At 32.8% G+C, this 20554-nt stretch overlaps 1 protein-coding gene across 1 annotated transcript in view; it reads right to left on the reverse strand.

The window, feature by feature from the left end:
- Nucleotides 1-11747: 11747 nt before the first annotated feature.
- Nucleotides 11748-20554, reverse strand: part of LOC145291466 (neuronal acetylcholine receptor subunit alpha-10-like) — a 1220610-nt gene continuing 1211803 nt past the window's right edge. Inside the window, exons 7-8 of the mRNA XM_080137324.1 lie at nucleotides 19442-19632; nucleotides 11748-12243 (exon numbers count right to left, since the gene is read on the reverse strand). Of these exons, the coding sequence (XP_079993450.1) occupies nucleotides 11914-12243; nucleotides 19442-19632 (521 nt within the window). The 3' untranslated portion in view covers nucleotides 11748-11913. The remainder of the gene's footprint in view (nucleotides 12244-19441; nucleotides 19633-20554) is intronic.

Below are 20554 nucleotides of genomic sequence, written 5' to 3' on the forward strand. Positions count from 1 at the left end.
GTCACTCTACAGGAGACCAGATTGGCTGGAACTGGCTCCATCTCGGAACAAAACTACACTTTCTTCTGGATTGGCAAAACACAATATCGCATCCATGGAGTAGGTTTTGCAGTGACAAACAAATTACTCAGAGAACATGTAGTCGACACTCTGGTCAGCATTTCAGAGAGAATTATGACACTGAGGATCAACTGCGCCGATACACCAGTACACCTCATCAGCGTCTATGCGCCAACACTGCCTAGCGAAGATCATGTGAAGGATGAATACTATGACGGTCTCAACGAAATACTGATCAGGATTCAAGCCAGCGATCACCTCCTAGTACTCAGAGACTTTAACGCCTGAGTCGATGCAAACCATACTGCCAGGCCTGACATCATTGGTCACTTCGGTACTGGTAAAATAAATGAAAATGGTCAAAGAACTCTGGAGTTCTGTAGTCAACAGGGACTCTGTATTGCAAACACCTGGTTAAACAGAAAATGTGTCATCGTGTCTCTTGGAGACACCCTCGTTCCAAACATTGGCACAAATTGGATCTTGCATTCTTTAGAAAAAGAGACATCGGTTCTATCAAACGGATCAAGAACCTACCACTCCGCCGATGGTGATACCGACCACTCACTCGTACCGACACAACTCGATCTCCCGAACAAGAAACCTGCACCACGTAAGCCAAGACCACGTCGTAGTCTCAATACGGCTGCAATGAAGAACGACAGCATCAGTGCGTTTCGCACTGCACTAAAAAATAAGCTAAGAGATTCTGCACCAGGGGAAGCAGTGAATGGATAAATCCTGGGAAATCCTGCAAACTGCGATGCATGGCGCTGCAGTAACATCCTTTAGAACCAAGCGGCCGCCTTGCGAAGATTGGATGGCTGAGAATGCAGACATCTTAGAACCTTTACTACTGTACAAAAAGATGCTCACAAGAACTATGTGAGCAGGCCGACACGCAGCACCCTGTCCAAGCTGAAAGAAACTGGCAGTCAATTCCAAAAAGCTGCTCGGCACTGTGTAAACAACTACTGGAAGAACTGACAAAATCCAGACTGCTGCTGACTGCGGTAAACTACATGTGATGTACCGTGGACTCCGCAAGGCAACTGGACCGAGCGCAAAGAAAGTTTGCCCTTTAAAATCTACTACAGGGGAGCTCATCACTGATTCTACGAACAGCTTGAACGCTGGGTGGAGCACTATATGGCGAACCGCGCAACATCACAGTCACAGCTTTAAATTCTTGTCCGAACTTCGACACCCTAGTGGAACTGGACAACATTCCAACTATGTAAGAACTCGAAGTAGCTCTCCAACACACGAATGTAGGGAAGGCCCCAGGTACCGACGAGATACCAGCAGACCTGCTCAAGTGCGATAAGTTCCTGCTCCCGCACTTGTACGACCTCCTCTGCACCAGTTGGCACAACGGAAAATTTCCAACAGCTATGAAAGATGCTTAAATTGTCACTTTATTCAAGAAAGGAGACAAAGGAGATTGCAATAACTACCGTGGTATATCTTTACTCAGTGTCACCGGTAAAGTCTTTGCCAGAGTGCTCCTCCCAAGGCTCCAGAAAATTGCAAACCGCGTTTATCCAAAATCGCAATTCGGCTTCCACAACGTGCGCTCAACCACGGAATGATATTTTCAGTGCGTCAAATCCAGGAAAAATGCAGAGAACAACGTAGACCTCTCCATATCGCATTTGTGGACCTCACGAAAGCTTTTGACATGGTCAGTAGAGATGGTCTTTTTGCCATCCTACAAAAGTTGGGCTGTCCACCAACTCCTCTTAATTTGATAAGATCGCTCCATTACAACATGACAGCCGCACCCTTCTTCAAGGGTGACATGTTTGACAACTTCCCCGTGTGCAGTGGAGTCAAGTAAGGTTGTGTGGTGGCTCCCACACTGTTTGGCATCTTCTACTCAGTTCTTCTGCACCACACTTTGTGGACGAAGACAGTGTGTTCCTTCATACTCACTCTGATGGAGAACTTTTTAACTTGGCTTGCCTACGCGCCAAAACCAAGATTCGAAAAGTCCTAATATTTGAGCTGCTATTTGCAGACGATGCTTCATTGGTCTCGCACTCCGCAAGTGGACTCCAGCGGCTATTTGACAAATTGAGCGTTGCTTGTGCAGAGTTTGCACTGATAATCAGTGTGAAGAAGACAGTTGTGATGCACCAGACTGACGCATCACCAATCACCATCAATGGCCACGAACTAGAGACTGTCGAGAACTTTGCGTATCTTGGATCCAACATCAACAAGGGATTATCACTTGAACATGAGCTACAAACACGCAGAGGTAGAGCAGCGTCTACTTTTAACTGACTACTACGAATTCTGTGTTCTGAGTACCCTACTGTATGGAGCAGAGACTTGAACCACGTATGCTCGTCACGAGAAAATACTGAACGTCTACCATCTCCGATGCTTGCGACATATCATGGGCATCAACTGGTGGGACAGAATCACCAACGAAGAGGTGCTAAGACATGCCGGCAGCCGCTCCTTGTTCCAGACACTCAAGATCCGACGATCGAGTTGGCTTGGACACCTGCACAGAATGCCAGATGGCCGTCTCACTAAGGATATCCTCTACAGCGAACTGGCAAATGGAACAAAAAGCCGCGGTCGCCCGGTGCTGCGCTTTAAAGACGTGTCTAAACGGGATCTGATCGCTCTTGGCATCGATGTGAATGTGTGGGAGGAGCTAGTCGAAGATAGACCAGCATGGAGGCGTGCCTTGAGTAAGGGTGGCGAAGGACTTGAGAACCTTTGGTTCGAGAGGCTGGCGCGGAGAAGACAAAACTAGTGACTACGTTTACTGTGCTTACATTAATCTTTCGTAGATTGCTTGCCATTATATATATATATATATATATATATATATATATATATATATATATATATATATATATCCATGGACAGTGCTCGTCTGAGCCTCAATCTTCACGAAAAGAAAAACACCTGTCTAGCTGAAACCACTGTCAATAATTTTCCCCATTCTTTATCTATGCCTAAATCATGAACAAAGCTTCTTTCTTAGAAGTGCACGCCTGTGGAACTCCCTCCCGTTTGCCTGCTCCCACCTGACTACAACTTGGATGTCTTCACGTCCAACATAAACAAATTCCTGATAAACCGCCCCCTTAAGTAAGACACTTTATCAAATCTCCATTACTAACAATTACTACGATATTATCCCATTGATTACTGTACACGCAGTAACCTTTATCCCGAGTGGCTTCCGGGCATTGATAAGTGGTGACTACCATGTAATTATATATATATATATATATATATATATATATATATATATATATATATATATATATATATATATATGTATGTGTGTGTGTGTGTGTGTGTGTGTGTGTGTGTGTGTGTATATACACTGAAGGTTCCCGAAAGGATGAAACAAATATGTATATATATACGTATATATATAGTATCAGGCCGTTTGACCTTGCTCAGTCGTAAAATTCGTTTAAATATAGTACTGTAATCATGCATATTTCGTATTTATTAAAATAGAGCCAATTTTCTATTGATTATTTTCTATTGATTATTATATTGTACCCAATATATAGTAGTTCTTTCAAAATTTAATATAAATGTGACCTTTGTGCTCGAAATTCCCTATTTATCAAGTTTTATATCGGAAGAAAAAAATCAGCAGAGTAGTTTGGTAGAGACCGTTTCTCACAGAGACATTCATAAAAAAACCCATTAAAAACAAAGAGAGACACAGAGAGAAAACAACACGGTAACGTTTGATTATTGGTTTATTAAATTCTGATCGCCTGCATAAGGTCTACAAACCATATCACACAAAAAAGAAGGTTAGTATGCCGGTCACGTGGGGTCACTCATTTCGCTTATATACATAAGTTAATACGTGTATATATACATATATATAACATGTGTATATATGTACATAAGTATATGAATAAGTGAAAGAATGAATATATATATATATATATATATATATATATATATATATATATATATATATATTGGTACGCATATAAATGGACACACAATCATACTCATATACAGGTCTGCTCATATATATGTAAATATACACACACACGCACACACACACACACACACACACACACACACATATATATATGTGTGTGTGTTAGTATCCATATAGGTATTGTATGTATAAATGTGCTTATATATTGAAAGAGATAATTCATATATATTCAACGAATTTATATACGTGTTAATCTAAGCATGTCTAAATGTACACACACACGCACACACACACACACACACACACAAATAAATGTAATTTTTTTTGTATAGATTGACTTCTTAGAGGTAAATCTAATGAAACCAGTGTGCTAAGTAAAAAGTGCTCCATGGAGGACAGAGCACGTATATAATCCAGTAATTATACAAATATTATTGGTTACATATATATATATATATATATATATATATATATATATATATATATATATATATATGTTTCATATGTATATACATGTTTTAATTCTAATTCAAGGAAACCACCATATAAGACTAAAAAAAGTAGCTCCCTTTTTGTCCGGATGAGATGGTGGTCTCCTTAAATTAAGATTCCACTGAATCATGTATGTAACCAATAATGTTTGTATAATAAACAGAATATATATATATATATATATATATATATATACATATATATATGTATATATATATATTTATATATATATATGTATATATATATATGTATATATATACATATATATATATGTATATATATATGTATATATATATGTATATATATATCTTTCTTTATATATATAACCTTGTTTGTCTATGGAAACCACATAGTATCTTTGTACATATAGACGAATCAATATATGCATTACATAATGTGAATATTGAAAATATATGTATATATATATATGCGTGGAGTGTGTATTTATGAATATATGTACATGTATGCATGTATAAGAAACTCACGTATATATATGTGTATATATACATATCATTCTATATATATATATAAATATAAATATACATCTATATATAGATATAGATATAAATCTATAGATACATACTTATATTTTATAGAAATTATTGAGTGTAATGTATATTTCCTTTCTCAGTATTTTTGTATGACCTAAAACTTTGCTTTTGTTGTTGCGTATGCATACGTAAATATGTGCATGCATATATATGTACACGCATATATGACAGTAGATGGGTAGATATATATAGCGTATACATTGATATATACACACATTTTTGTATGTAGATTCTCTCCTATGAAAACATTTGTAGTAGCATACAAATGGTTATATGTATGCATATAGATACTTATATATATATATATATATATATATATATATATATATATATATATATATATAAATGGGTGCACCTATGTTTTTATACAATTGTATGTATATATGTATATACTTACAAGAATCTCTGTGTATATATGTATATATACTAGTACGAATAAATGTATATAAAAAGATTATAAATACACACACACATATAAGTATAGATAGGTATGAGAAATATATCCCTTGCTTCTTAAATAGTTTTGTGCAAATTCTTACTATTTTCAAATAATATGTCGATAACATTTTTTTGTATTAAAATTTGAACGATTAAATAATTGATTAACATTTCGTCAGTATTGATTTAAAAAAAAAACAAAAAAAACTTTCAAATGATTTTGAACACGAGTTGAACCAGAGTAAAAAAGATCGAGCTTCCGTCACTTATGTACAATACATTCAAATTAATTCTTAGTTGTTTAATTATGCTTAATATTGGGGGATATAGATATTTTACTTATGTATAGAAATATTTTACCCAACATCTCTCTTACCTTATATATATATATATATATATATATATATATATATATATATATATATATATATATATATATATAGTTTAAAGAAGCTTTGAGTATAAAAGAAAATGATAAATATAAAATGCAATTTTAATTTATATATATATATATATATTCTTGAAACTCCAGGAAATCAGGAAAAAATTTAAGCCATTCTTTGAAACTCCGTGAAATAGGGAAACATTTTGAGTTTTTGTATTCCTTGTAAAATAATAAATTATTGTACTTTTGTGTGTACATATATATATATATATATATATATATATATATATATATATATATATATACATATATATATATATACATATATATATATATATATATAGAGAGAGAGAGTAATGAGAAATGATAGAAAGAGAGAGTCATTCTATTTGTGACTGTATATATATATATATATATATATATATATATATATATATACGCGTGTGTGCGTAATTATTAAAAAAAATCAGTAAACCGGTTGAAATAATGTATTTGTTTATACGTACATCAACTTCACACACACACACACACACCCACCCACACACACACATATATATATATTAATATATATATCTATATATATTAATATATATACATAATAAATATATATGAAGCAAAATATTATACACATACATGAAAACAATATGCATTTGCATATTTTCATTATTGTATTTTTATATTAGTACACTCACACGCCTATACAACAAATATTAAGAATCACAAATACATACACACACACACATATATATATGTTACGTAAATTGCTAATAGTATATACATATACATATATATATATATATATATATATATGTTCATACACACTGCTATTCATCTACACAAAAACACAACCACTGATCTGGTTGTTTGTTTTCATTATATCTTTTATAATTCTGCACCCAAGCGTACGTAAGCATACGTATATAAGTAAGGCATATATACACCCATATACGCACACATACGCGTACGCACACGCATACACCTATATATTAATAAATATTAAACATTTTCCCCAAAATTGATTTACACATATATTATACAGAACTGTGCATTGTATATATATATATATATATATATATATATATATATATATATATATATATATATATATATATATGTAGTTATCCACATACTGTACTGTTTCGCTGTTTCACAGCTCACCAGTACGGCTATATGTGGGTGTGTGTGTATATTCATTCAGTGGTATGTATATATATTTGTGTGTACGTACATATGTTTGTGTGTGTGTATGTACATATATATGTGCATATACTTATTGACCTCTGAATATGCGTATGTGTATGAATGGTACTTCTACATGTATACACGTTCATATATATATATATATATATATTGTTTTTTTTTGAAATGTTTAATTATTATTATTCGTTTTCAGATTCTTTTGTTTCTGTTTATTTTCAAACAAACAACAACAACAAAAAGTGGAAAAGGAACACAATAATAACAAGGAACCAATAATTGTTTTTCTTTGTGTACGAATTCGTCTTATTCGGATGTTTTCGCTGGTCTTATAATGTGACGCTTGTGTACGCGTTGTTCCTTTACATCACTGGTTTCTTCTTCCAACGAGTTATCTCCCTGTGCGACGCCATCTTTTCTTTTCCTTATTTTGTTTTCCATCGCTACTAATCAGGCGCATTCATTTAAACGTTCATTCCTTTTTTTGTGTCACCATAAAAAAAAACACAATAAACCAAACAAAAAAAAGAAGAAAAATTTCGTGACCGCTAAATTTCCATTCTAATAATATATCAGATCACAGCAGTCTTTTTTCTTATCTTTTTTATTTAAAAATTGCTGATTATATATGTATGTATATAAAAACAGAAACAATCCATGTTTTCCAATATGTATGCATATATATATATATATATATATATATATATATATATATATATATATATATATATATATATATGTATGGATGTATACGTGTATGTGTGTTAAGCTATACGTCCAATATAGCGAGACGAGAACAAGGTAGTTCTGTCGACGTACTGGTGTTATCGGGGTAACAATTAAAAAATCGAGGCTTCGATCAAAATTAGTTTGAAAAATGCATACAAAACAAACATGGAAACCTCTGAAGAAATAATAATAATAATAATAATAATAATAATAATAATAATAATAATAACAATAATAATAATAATAATAATAATAATAATAATAATAATAGGGAAAATTGAATAATATATTTTTTTTTCAAACAAAAAATTATTGGTTATACAGCTCACAAAAGATAATAAAAGATGTTCTCACATGTATCATATTAAAATTGTTTAGTAGCATAAAAAATCCGTTAATTAATTAGATAATCATTGAAACGTTCACTTTTTTGTGGATTTCATATTGTTTTTAATCACTCAAATTAATATTTCATCATTTTTAATGTAGGTTTGGAGAAAAAGGATAATCAAAATGATTCAAGATAAAATGTTTTCTACTGTCACGTTTTTATTTCGTTTTTACCAATCTCATTATCAATGTTATTAATTATTTGTTATTAAATACCATTTTCGTTTTTATCCATTATTACAGAGTTCTTTTTTAATCATTTCCTTTCGCTGTCTCTTTTTATTCGTTCCAACGTCGCTTTGTTAAGTCGAACACATATCCGCCATATTGAATTCTTTTCGTTGAAATAATCGATTATTTAAACAAAATGAAATCGAAAATAAATTGTTTTCATTGTAGAGGTTCCCGATAAAAGTCGGCTTGTGAAAATTGCATCCTCATCTCTGTGCTTCCTCACAATTTCAGCTTATTTCTTGCTCCTTAATTATATATATATATATATATATATATATATATATATATATATATATATATGGCCAAAATATGTATAAATATATATCCATATACTCGTAGTTGTATATATATATATATATATATATATATATATATATATATATATATATATATATATGTACACATATATATATATATATATATATAATATGTATATATATACTCTGTAAGAGGTAGAAAATAACATAACAGTCACAAAGATGTGATGGAAACGCAAAATAAAACTAAAAAGAAAACAATAATATACAACAATTCTTTAAAAGATTCCTGTAAAATCCAAACACTATACTCCTTTAACAATAAATCTTCAGTATATATATATATATATATATATATATATATATATATATATATATATATATATATATATATATATATATATATACTTCGGAATAAAATTATCTAACAATCAACTGGTATGGAACCGGTGATTATAGGTCTTACAAAGTATATTCTGTAAGGAATATCCCAACTAAATTAAAAATTGCTCGATATACAAGATAGAGCAAATAAATCAAATTTTAGTTATTCAATGACATTAGAAAATTTATGACGTGAAATAGTTAAATGTTAAATCAAAAGATTTCAATTATTCCATGTAATGCAAAGAATATTAACCATTTAACGTCATAAAGTTTTAACATTTTATTTAATGACTAAAATTTTATATATATCTATATATATATATACATATATATATTATATATATACATATATATATATTATATATTTATATATATGTATATGTATATGTATATATATATACAGATGCAGATATGTGGATTCTATCTTTATGTGTTTTTATTCAATCAAGTTTGACAAACTTTATTTGAATACTTATTGAGACTAATATATATATATATATATATATATATATATATATATATATATATATAATCATATTTTGATAGATAGATTTTGATAGATACTTCAAGTTTGGTTTGTATATCATTAGGTATAACTACGAAGATTGATTTATATACACGTTTATAAGTATGTATTAAATTATCATTGGTTCAGATGTATGTTTTTTGTGCCCCATTCAATGCTTTACAACCTATTAATAATAATGGTTATTTCAATGTGTAAATGGAATAGCATTTTTTTCAAGCATAAAAAAAATAAGGAAACTCAGGATAAAGAGGTCCATAATCTTTTGAGTCCACATGTTTAGTGTAAATGTATTTGCTATATTTATTTTGATTGATGTTTGAAAAGTACATTGCGAAGGCTTTTTCTTTTAAATACAGCAAAAATAGTATATCCAAAATTTATAATATAATATGTATAGCTGATGATTATCGGCGTTTAACACTGGCTAAGAATCTCTGATTCACACTTATATATAGTGGTCTAAGCATAGCATTTTAATACCGAATAAATTACGTGTTCTTTAATCAGTCATAGCCACTTGTTTCACGTCATAGTCGATTCATCAGATGACACGAGAACGTTAGAAAACGTGTTGGAATTATCTAACGAATCTCACACAGCATGAATCTTGTGATCGCTACTTATTAAAACACGGAATACATTCAATTATATATATATATATGTATATTTATATATATATATATGTATAATGATATATGTATATATATAATGATATATATATATAATGATATATATATATATATATAATGATATATGTATACATACATAATGAAAACCGTCACTCTTTCTTAAAGCTAGTAACAAGTTTTGTTTAATCGTTATTTTATGAAGGTAAACGAAAAGTCGTTCCAGTTTTATGCCTCTTCAATAACAGACGAATATGCTGTGAAAATTATGTAAGAATAATTACCGATTATCTTATCAATTTATAGCTAAATAAATCCAAACAAATTAAAAGATGTGTCGAAAGTCAACGAGTAAGAAAAGTGTATGTAAATCTCTCTTGTAATTTGTCCATTGTTTTAAAACCAGTTTTTATGGTCAAATTACTAAAAGAAAATCTCGACTTTTTTTTTTTCCTCCTTTTTCCAAAGTCACACGAGAAGGCCAATAATATTTCAACCCTTATTTTTTTATGGCGGTCGTAGATAATTTAATACCGACTGAAAGTTAAAATGTTTTATGCAGATAAGATTGGACATGTTTTTTTTTTTTTTTTTTTTTTTTTAGATATTTTCTTTCATTTTTCTTTCGAGTGAATGAAACGTTCAACCAAAATTCAACGTTTTGTTTTTTCTTTTTTTTTTTTAGTAAAAAAAAAACAAAAAAACATTAGTTTACAAAAATTTAAAGATGATTTAAAATGTTGTTCTTTTCTTTTTTTTTTGGTTAAGTTTCATCATTTCCAAATATTGTATATTGAGATAATATGTAGAAAAATTCATAGAAACTTCGCAGTCTTTTTTTTGTTTTAATTGAGTCTTTCTATTATCTTATTACCACGAGTTGATTCTTTTTATGAACAACACAACAGCCAATTGTTTCTGTAACCCATTTTTTATTTTTTATCCCAGTCACTCTCAATTATCACTTTCACAATATTAACAAACTTGGTCTCCACTTTGTAAAGGAAATAACACGTTATTTTGTTAATCTTTCAAACCAAGATTAAAAATGGTAAACAGTAAATAAACACTCTCCATTGATTGAACCAGTCAATTACATTCTTCTTCCATTATGAATATTTGAAACGTTTTCTTTTTTAGGTTAGTGTGTTTTGTAGATATTAATCTGTATTTTTTTCTTCATATATATATATATTATACAATTTCGTTTACCGGTGTAAAATGCAATCTTTTAACAACAGAATGAATTTTGCTATTCTTTTAAAAATCATTATATAGTCAACGTCATTTTTTTTTTAAAATCTGATTTTCATTTTCTTCTTTTCAACTTTTGATTGATGGGCTTCTATTTCACTAAAAGCCATAACTTTTTAATTTCTTATGAATATTGTTCGGAAATAATCTCAAAACAAACCAACAATATACATGAATATATACATATAAGTATATATATAATCATCTTTATATATATATATTTACCAAAAGTCGTTAGTTCTGATTTATTTAGGCTTTAGATATTTTTTCAAACATTTTTGATTTAATTTAATTTACTTTGATTGTTTTCTGTCCCGTTCGGTTCCTTTCTTCTCCGCTCCGTTTCTTTTTGCGTTATTTTGTTTTTTACTTTGTCCTTTATTTGTATTTTTGTTTAGGTTGATTTTGCGTAAAACATAAAAAGGTGCAGTGTCTCTGGAATCAAGGTCCTTGGAAGAAGACTGTTAGTGTTACGGTTATAGTTAGACCGAGAAACATAATCAAAAGCACTCGGTCTATGATGAGGGCTAACTGTTGCCACTCCTGTTTGATGAGGTCACGCCTGTCTTGCTCCGCTAGTCTCATTTCGTTCCGTTCGATTGTCTGGTAGACTTTTTGCAAAACACGCATAAATTGCCGCTCGAACGTTTCGCTGGCTGATGCGGAAGCCGACGGGTTGAGCTTTCGTATAAACCTTGGCGATAGTCGCCCATTCTCCGGGAGTTTGTCGGTATCGAATCGTCTATAGTAATCGGCCACAGGGGCCGCCGGCTGAAAGGAAAAAAAAAAGGAAAAAGTTAACATATTAAAAGTAGGCATATTAAATAATATTTAAATAATATACGTGAAAACAGGTAAAAAGAGAAAACAAGTTTTTATTTTATTATTTTTTTACAAAGGCATCACCACATATCAAGGTTCGGAGGCCACTCGAGGATAAGAGTTAATGTGGGAATTGTAGTCATCGGAGAAGTTACGTTATACTCGTTTTTAGAAGGAATTTGATATAATTAGATCATTTACAAGAACGGCTGGATAAGAACTTGTTTACGTTAATGATATAATAGTCAGCTGGAAAGCAGACCAACAAAACAGAGTTCAGCAGGCAGGCAGTTCTAGAAAATAAGCTTTGTTCATGGAATTCATGTTTAGGTTTAGGCAACAATGGAGAGTGTAGGAATCTTTTGATAGAGATTTTTTGTAGACGAGTGTTTTTTGTGAAGGATTGCCGAGGGGGACCATAGATTAAAACTCAGTCGAACACTTGCCATACCTAAACTGGGAGAAAGGAATTCCTCATATTGTTTGGATTATTCGGGCTAGTGTTCTCATCTTGAGTGTTATTTTCACTACGTCTCGGTCGATGTAACTGTCGTCCTTCTTCAGGCGTATCTTGTTGAACTCGGGAATCTTTCTGTCGAACTCTGAAATCTGCATGGTATTTCGAACCGAACACGTTATTTAAAGAATGAACAAAAATTCCATTTATGTATCCGTAAACTATGACTGAGTAGAAGTCCTAGTAAGTGTCGCCCACACTGAGGATCGAACCCTCAATCTCTAAAAGAGTGTAACTTACAACTGAACTTTACCAAGTGTATTATTTACTAACCCACGGATGATTCTAGTATAGATTTTAGGAGACTTAAACCTATTTTGTTTTCGATGTACAGTCGTATCACTACTTATCCATATATATATATATATATATATATATATATATATATATAAAATAAACCCATTTCCCTTCTGATTTTGACCTTAATAGGATTAAAACTCAAAACATTTCATGCAAATGTAATATGCACAAACTGCAGCACAATATCTGAGGTATGTTATAGGCCTATTACCTATCCACTTCCTCGATAATCGTAGATTTCTATATTCTATCTGCTGAGAGTTCACTGCCAAAATCGGTTAAGATCAATGGAAGTGGTAAAATCTTTCCTCTCTAATAAATTCCTCCATCCCGCGTCACCACTTAACACCGTTGCGGGATCGTCTACAAGAGAAAGTTACGAAGGAACACCAGTTTGGATTTTTTTTTTTTACTTCGTAGTTGCTTAAAAAACTGGAATGGGATTTTTATTCTACTGGGTGAAACGCACCATGGAGTTAATCGAATCAAAGTGTTATTTACGCCATTTTTTTTCGCTTTTCGCCGTTTCTTTTTAAAAAGACGTTTAACATCATTTTTATTTTTATATTTAAACAGCATTATTACTTCGCTTATTCTTTACTTTACCCCCAGCTTGCACACATACACATCCAAACAACCGAGCAACGCCGGATATCCCCGCTAGTCACTATATATATAAGAATTTATTACTACATATTACATATACATAATCGCGTTGAAATATCAGTTCTCGTCAGATCACCGAAGTTAAGCAACGTTGAGCCTGGTTAGTATCAGATGGGTGACCATTTGGGAATTCTGGGCGCTGTATGTGCTCTCCACTCATCTCGGCATTTGTTTCCAGTCGTCCTGTACATGCATTTCACTTGCCACTGGTATTTAACAATGTCGACTCAGGAGATGAGTGGTTGAAGATTGCGCACCTCCTGCCATAAAAGTGTTATGCGCAGGCACCCCCTTCTTTGATATCCATAGTCTGTTAAAGACTGAAGGAGCCTGTTTACTACATATTATTATTTACTCACTAGGCGTAGTCACACATGCCATCATCAAAGACTTCTCTTTGAGAACAACTTGTGGTATTCTCTGGAGTGAGTCTATCTATCTATCTATCTATCTATCTATCTATCTATCTATCTATCTATCTATCTATCTATCGTTGTGAAAAAACACTCAAGCTGAGAATCCAAAGAATCCATAGAATAAAAGTTGATAAATTAATCCTTATATAAAAATTAAAAAAACATAAAGGGAATTCTCATTTCCACTATAAAATAACAAAAACTAAACGTTGCTTCCTCAAGTACTCTGTTCACCATTAATCATTTTTTTTTAATTAAAATTTTGTCATTGAAACCAAAACATGCTGTACTCTTTTCATGTTGGAGTTTCCTCTGTTAACGTTGATATTCAAGTTATAACAAAAGTAAATTATGACTTGTCTCCTCATCCCACGATAACTATTATTCGAAAGAAAAATATTAATATAAGAAATTTCTTTTCTTTTCATTTTATCAGTGATTTTCTTTAATGTATTCACATTATTCAATTCGTTCTTTCGCTTTTATTTGAAGTACGCAGGTTTATTACTTGTAGATATTCCATTTTTTTACTGGCATTTCTCCCTTTTCTAATTATTTTCATCTATTTTGTTTTCTACTAATTCCATTCTTTTTCTCATGATATATTACGTTCGTGTTTTTTTTTCCGTTTCTAAATGTTTCCAATCGATTCTATTTTTTGCTTTGTTCTCTTTTAAATTATTTCTTCCTCATCTTCGAATATGTCATTCTTTTTATTGGTCCCCCGACAAAAGGAGGGCGGACCTGTAAATTCACCCTTGTCCGTTCGTCAGTTCGTCCGTTCGTCTGTCCGCACTTTTATCAATAACTACGCCTTGGAATTAAAAAAAAAATTGCACAGATATTAAACATGATATAAGTGAAAATGTAACAGAACAGATTTTCCGGGAAAACTCCGGTTGCCCCCGCCCCCAGGAGTGCCTTTCAGGTTAAAATGATTAAAATTGGCACTTTTGTGCTCATCAAACAAATTGATACCTTGGATTTTCATAAAACTTTCTGCAAAGTTTTAACTAACTGATTTTTATAATAATTTTGTTCTTTTATACGTCGCGATAACTCTTGAATTTGCCTCAGGGGCTCTTTTAGGACTAATAATAACACTCTATTTTTGGGACTATTTTACCATATTTGTTCAAAAATTTCTGTGTATGTCTATTTAGCAGTTTTGCATGGTACTGCACTCAAATTGAAATATATTAAGACCTTAGGGATTTTTGGGGCTAAATGGGGAGGGTGGCAAATGATCGACTTAGTCATTTCTTTTTTGCATGGCGCAGAACTCAAATTTACATATGTTAAGGCCTAAAACTGCACCGTTTGTTCATTTTCAGCAGGGTTTGACACCCCCTGGGGACTTTTGGGGATAAATGGGGAAAGGGGAAAATGCTGAACTTAGTCATACTTTATGCCTAGTTCACTGTGCACTCACAGGAGACCAGGCATGCTTCACTTTTATATACAAATGTCGTTATTATGAGGAAAACAGTTAGCAAGAAAAAAAGTGCACAAGTTTGCAGTTCTTGGAAATAAGCTACTGGTGTAGCAAGATCCCAGGCGATATCAGATCGTCTTGCTTAACAACTATAGGAAGAGAAGGTAGGGGAAGGAGTGTGATATTTGATCAAGAAAGAAAGAAAAATGCCCCTAGGACTTTATCAGGAAAAGAAGAAGATAATAGATAATAATTGTTCTTTAAGGGTTTTAATTTCCATTTTGTACTTGTGTAGCGGTAAGAAGAGGCAAAAACAAAAATGTCCATAAGAAATAAAATATTTCAATGGAAAAAAATAAATATATATGATAATGAGATCCTTGAGTTTGGCAGAAAAATAATACAGGATCGTTTTCTGGTGGAGTTTAGAAACTGGGGAGGGCGAAACCCTCATAAGAGCTAAGTTGAAAATCTCTTTTTCTTGGCTGAGAAATTAACTAGATGAACTTAAGTTATACAACATTCATCACGAAGCTTGGATCAAAGAACTTGACTTTAAACAAGTGTAAAATGATTTATGAATAATTATTTTGTTTGCTTTTTACGAAAATGAACCAGAGTTTTTCTTTGTTTCTCGATTGCCGGCCTGAATGAAGATGTAGTTTATTTCAGATATGCCCTGACGCCAAATGATGAAAGAGATAGACTGGATTCAGCACGAAGTCAGAGTGACGGCCGAAATCGACAATGTTTCCACACGGTCTTAGGGTCATGCACATTTCACGTGCCCTGAGCAGCAGAGAGATATTTTTCAGTGACCGGTGAGAGACTGGTCACCTTTGACGGGTCCACTACTAGACAAGTAAGAATGTAGCCCTGCTGGGTTGCATCTATGGTCCTGCGAGCCGGGAGCGATGAACACGGCCAAGAATACATCGCAAGTATGCTCCCGTGAATCAGGATAGCGAAGGATGCGGCCCCGACCTCGGACAACAAAGGACGGTATGGTTATACTGGAATAAAAAGCTGTATTACAATGAGATATCAAAACAGCGAATTAATGGAGACCACTAGACCAACAAGTCAAACGAGCTGAAAGAAAGGAAGCAGGAATGGATCAGACAATTCCAAAGAGCATATGCCATATTATTATTTATAAAAAACACTGAGACTAGCAATATCACGTATGTGAAAAAGAGGGCTGGAGGGGAATCAAATTACAGATAGGTTTATGCACTTTATTAAGGACCCTCAAATCGGACAGAGATTCACTAGCCCAAACATAACAATGATACTCTATAAATGGTTTGATAGTATATTTGTAAAGATAGGGAATAATCGCAGGCATGAGAAAGTTTTAGATAGAGCAGAATAAACATTACGAGGAGCAAGAAGGGCAATGAATTTATTAAGTTGGTGCAAAAATAATGTCGTTTTTTTACGTTCAACATTATGTCTAAAAACGACATTATTTTTGCACCAACCTAATAATATATGAATTTCAATAAAAATTTGATGAGAAAGGAAGACCATTTTTTTCTTTTCTGGTTTTGTTCTCTTTCTGTCCAAATAGAATTTCTTTCTTTTGTTTTTAATTTCGTTCTTTATTTGTTCTCTAATCTTTTCACCATCCATACATCTTTTATATTTCTTATCTAACTGCTTTTTGTAGCATGGTGCCTATGAGCGCGTGCGAGAGTATCAGCAGCGGACAAGGATGGCTGGCTTGCGAAGAGATTAGCAGCAGCAGTAGCCGAAGAACGCGCATATGCAAATTAAGAAGTGTGCGCGAGAAGAGAACAGAAAAAGGAGAGAAAAAAATGTACCATTTGCCCGAGAAAGAAGCAAAGTGCGACGTCGAAGGATACTGACGTGAAAAGCGAAGATGAGAATGGGCCGGCTGTGCCATGCATGCGGTCGAAAAAAAGAAAAACGCCTCCCAGGCTAAAATGGATAGGTGGAAGCGAAAGACTTTCAGAGTGGTGCCGAAAGTAACAGAAATAAAAACGTTTTATAGAAAAAAAGGATGTCGGCCCGGATTTTATTTCTTTCTTTCCGGTTTTATTTTTATGAATTACTAAATTAAAGTGTAACGGCCATGTTACATTTTACTTTTATTTTTCTTCTAATGTTGAACTTCTTTCTGTTCTATTGTTTTTGCTTTACTTTTTGTATTCCTTTATTGCTCTGTTAATTTTTCTTTCTTTTTTTTCCCCAGTCATTTTCTTTTTATTGGCTTATAATTTCTTTATCCCATTTTCTTACTTTGTTTTTTCTTTCAATTTTTTTTTCTGTTCAATCATTCCCTTTATCTTCTACGCTTTTATTTGCTATATTCAATCAAATGCACCGAATTACGATCGCCGCCATTTTATATTCCACGTCAACTTTTTGCTCATATTTGTTCATTAGATGATTAACTGTCTTATCTCTCCTACCACAGGTGAGATGCTGCTTCGCGGTGTTAATGAACTTTCACACCTGTGCTCACTGATGCTTAGTTCAAATAAGAACGAGCATCTTTCTTTATGCTTGCTCTATTCTCATTGGTTTAGTTACAGGGGAGGGGGTGATGATGGTCAAGAGGTTAACGACGCGGACCAGCGACCTGGTGTTCCATGTTCGAGTTATGTTCGTTCCACAAAAATTAATTTACTTAGGATTTAATCAAGCTTCCGTGGTCTCTACTGTAAGTACCCGATATCTAGACCAGAAAAATATCGAGGAAACCAATGCTAACAATATAATCTTCGGATTCATGCGATATTACGATGACTTAGTTATTGCTCAGAGATACTGTGATTCGAATTCGCAGTATAAGGACAGCGCTATCGTCAGGGCGGTTTACGGAAAACGCCGGGATGTGCTGCAACGCTGAGCGCTTAAACCGTTGAAATTATTTAACATTTAAAAACTACAAGATATAAGAGATAAACTAGAAGATGTACCCGGCGTTGCCCGGTATTAAACGTAATGTCAAATTCCTTTAAATGAATCAAGTACCCCCCCCAAAAAAAACGGAAGGAGACTGATTGATTTTATACTGCTTGTGACAGGAGTGTGTTCGAAATGAATGGTCCTGTTTAAAGCAAAATTGAAGCATGGTAACATTTTATTCAAGTCATTATATAAAATAATTTTATAAAATAAATGATAGGTTCTTTACTGTGCAATGTAGATTACAATGTATTGTGGACTAGGTCACTGCGGATAATCACGTGAAGTTTATTCCGATGCACTGTGGTGGGTTCCAGGCTAGAGCAGCCAATCAATTGATTTGATTGAAAATGAGCGATTTCACCAATTCCAATGACAATAAAAGTATATATATATATATATATATATATATATATATATATATATATATATATATATATATATATATATATAGTGCGGAACATCCGTTGATCTTCATTCAATCTCGGGCAACATCGGGTGTCCCTGCTGTGTGTGCTTTCCTCAATAATATAGAAAATTCCTGTCTACACACTTTAGTAATATAGAAAAAAAGAAAAATTCCATGCAGCCGAAAAACAAAAAGAATTGAAACAAATAATTAAAAAAGTATATTACGTCCGCACAAATATGAAAATTAGGTCTACAAATTTATTTAAATTATTAAAGGTTAGTGTATTAATTAAAATAATTTTGCTTTAGAACTTTCAAAGTATTTGTAACGATGAAACCTGATAGCTTGTGCGTGGATGATGGAATATTTTGACGCATACAAAAGATTTCTAATACTAAATGAACGAATTGTCCGTAATCCGTTTCGATAACCAATAATATAATAGAATAATAAGAGTATCTTACCATCGATTCTTTCGTACCCAAGGGTACTTCAAGTCTGATAAATAAAATCTTCGCTACAACCCCAAAGCATATTTTTTTGAGGATCATGGGAACTTCATATCCTCGCGTTCCTTTGTGATGAATATTTAGCGTCAAAACTGTCATTCCAGTTGCAAAGGACACAATGGCGATGGTGATGCCGTAATACAGACCTGAAATGAACAAAAAAAAGAGTGATACTGTAATTCTATACAAACGTCTGTCAGAACGTTAAAAAAAATAGCGAACAATATATAATTTACATAGAATATCTCCCTTCATCCGCAAAATGTGCAAAATACAGCACATATTTTCACACATAACATACTAGCACTTGAAATGAAAACTTGAATGTCTACAGGAAAGAACTTGAATGCCTACTAGACACTGTCCTCGAATGTCTAAGGTATCTCTGTACACGGGTTTGTCAGAACAACCTGACATGAGGATATTTTCAACTACAAGTAAATCCTAAATATTCAAAATAACACCTGCGCCCCAAATAAGATTTCCTCAGTATAGCCAACGAACACTAGCTTTTACGAGGAATGATACCCCTTTTCTCCAAGTCATGTTACCTCAAGTAACAGGACAGAGGTGGTTACTCCATCAGATTAGATGATTTCTTGTCCTGGAATCCAGTACGACCTAGAGACACAAGGAAGATAGACTATAACATATTTAAATGGTCAATTGGGGAGATGAACATTATTTAACTTCTTTACTAACTCAGTGCTTAAGAGATAAAGGAGAATGGAACATTCGAATATGTATGTCTCTCATATAGAGACCAAGTCTAAGCCCCCAGAAAGGCGACGGCTTGATTTCTGAGAACTTCAACGGAAGTAAAATGAAATATACCAAGGTCGTATGTACGACATAAAATGAAACTGGAATCTTAGGAAGATCTGCATAATTCCAGTGATTATAGGAGCAACCGGATTCATAAAAAAGAATTTCGAAAACTACTTGGCAAATATACCCGATGAACCAATTACAAGATTTGCTTTAGAACTTTCAAAGTATTTGTAACGATGAAACCTGACAGCTTGTGCGTGGCATATGATGATGGAAAACAATTGCGCTTAAAGGGGC

Source organism: Euprymna scolopes, chromosome 12, assembly GCF_053919585.1.
Source record: "Euprymna scolopes isolate OS-2025 chromosome 12, ASM5391958v1, whole genome shotgun sequence".
Classification (NCBI taxonomy): Eukaryota; Metazoa; Mollusca; class Cephalopoda; order Sepiida; family Sepiolidae; genus Euprymna; species Euprymna scolopes.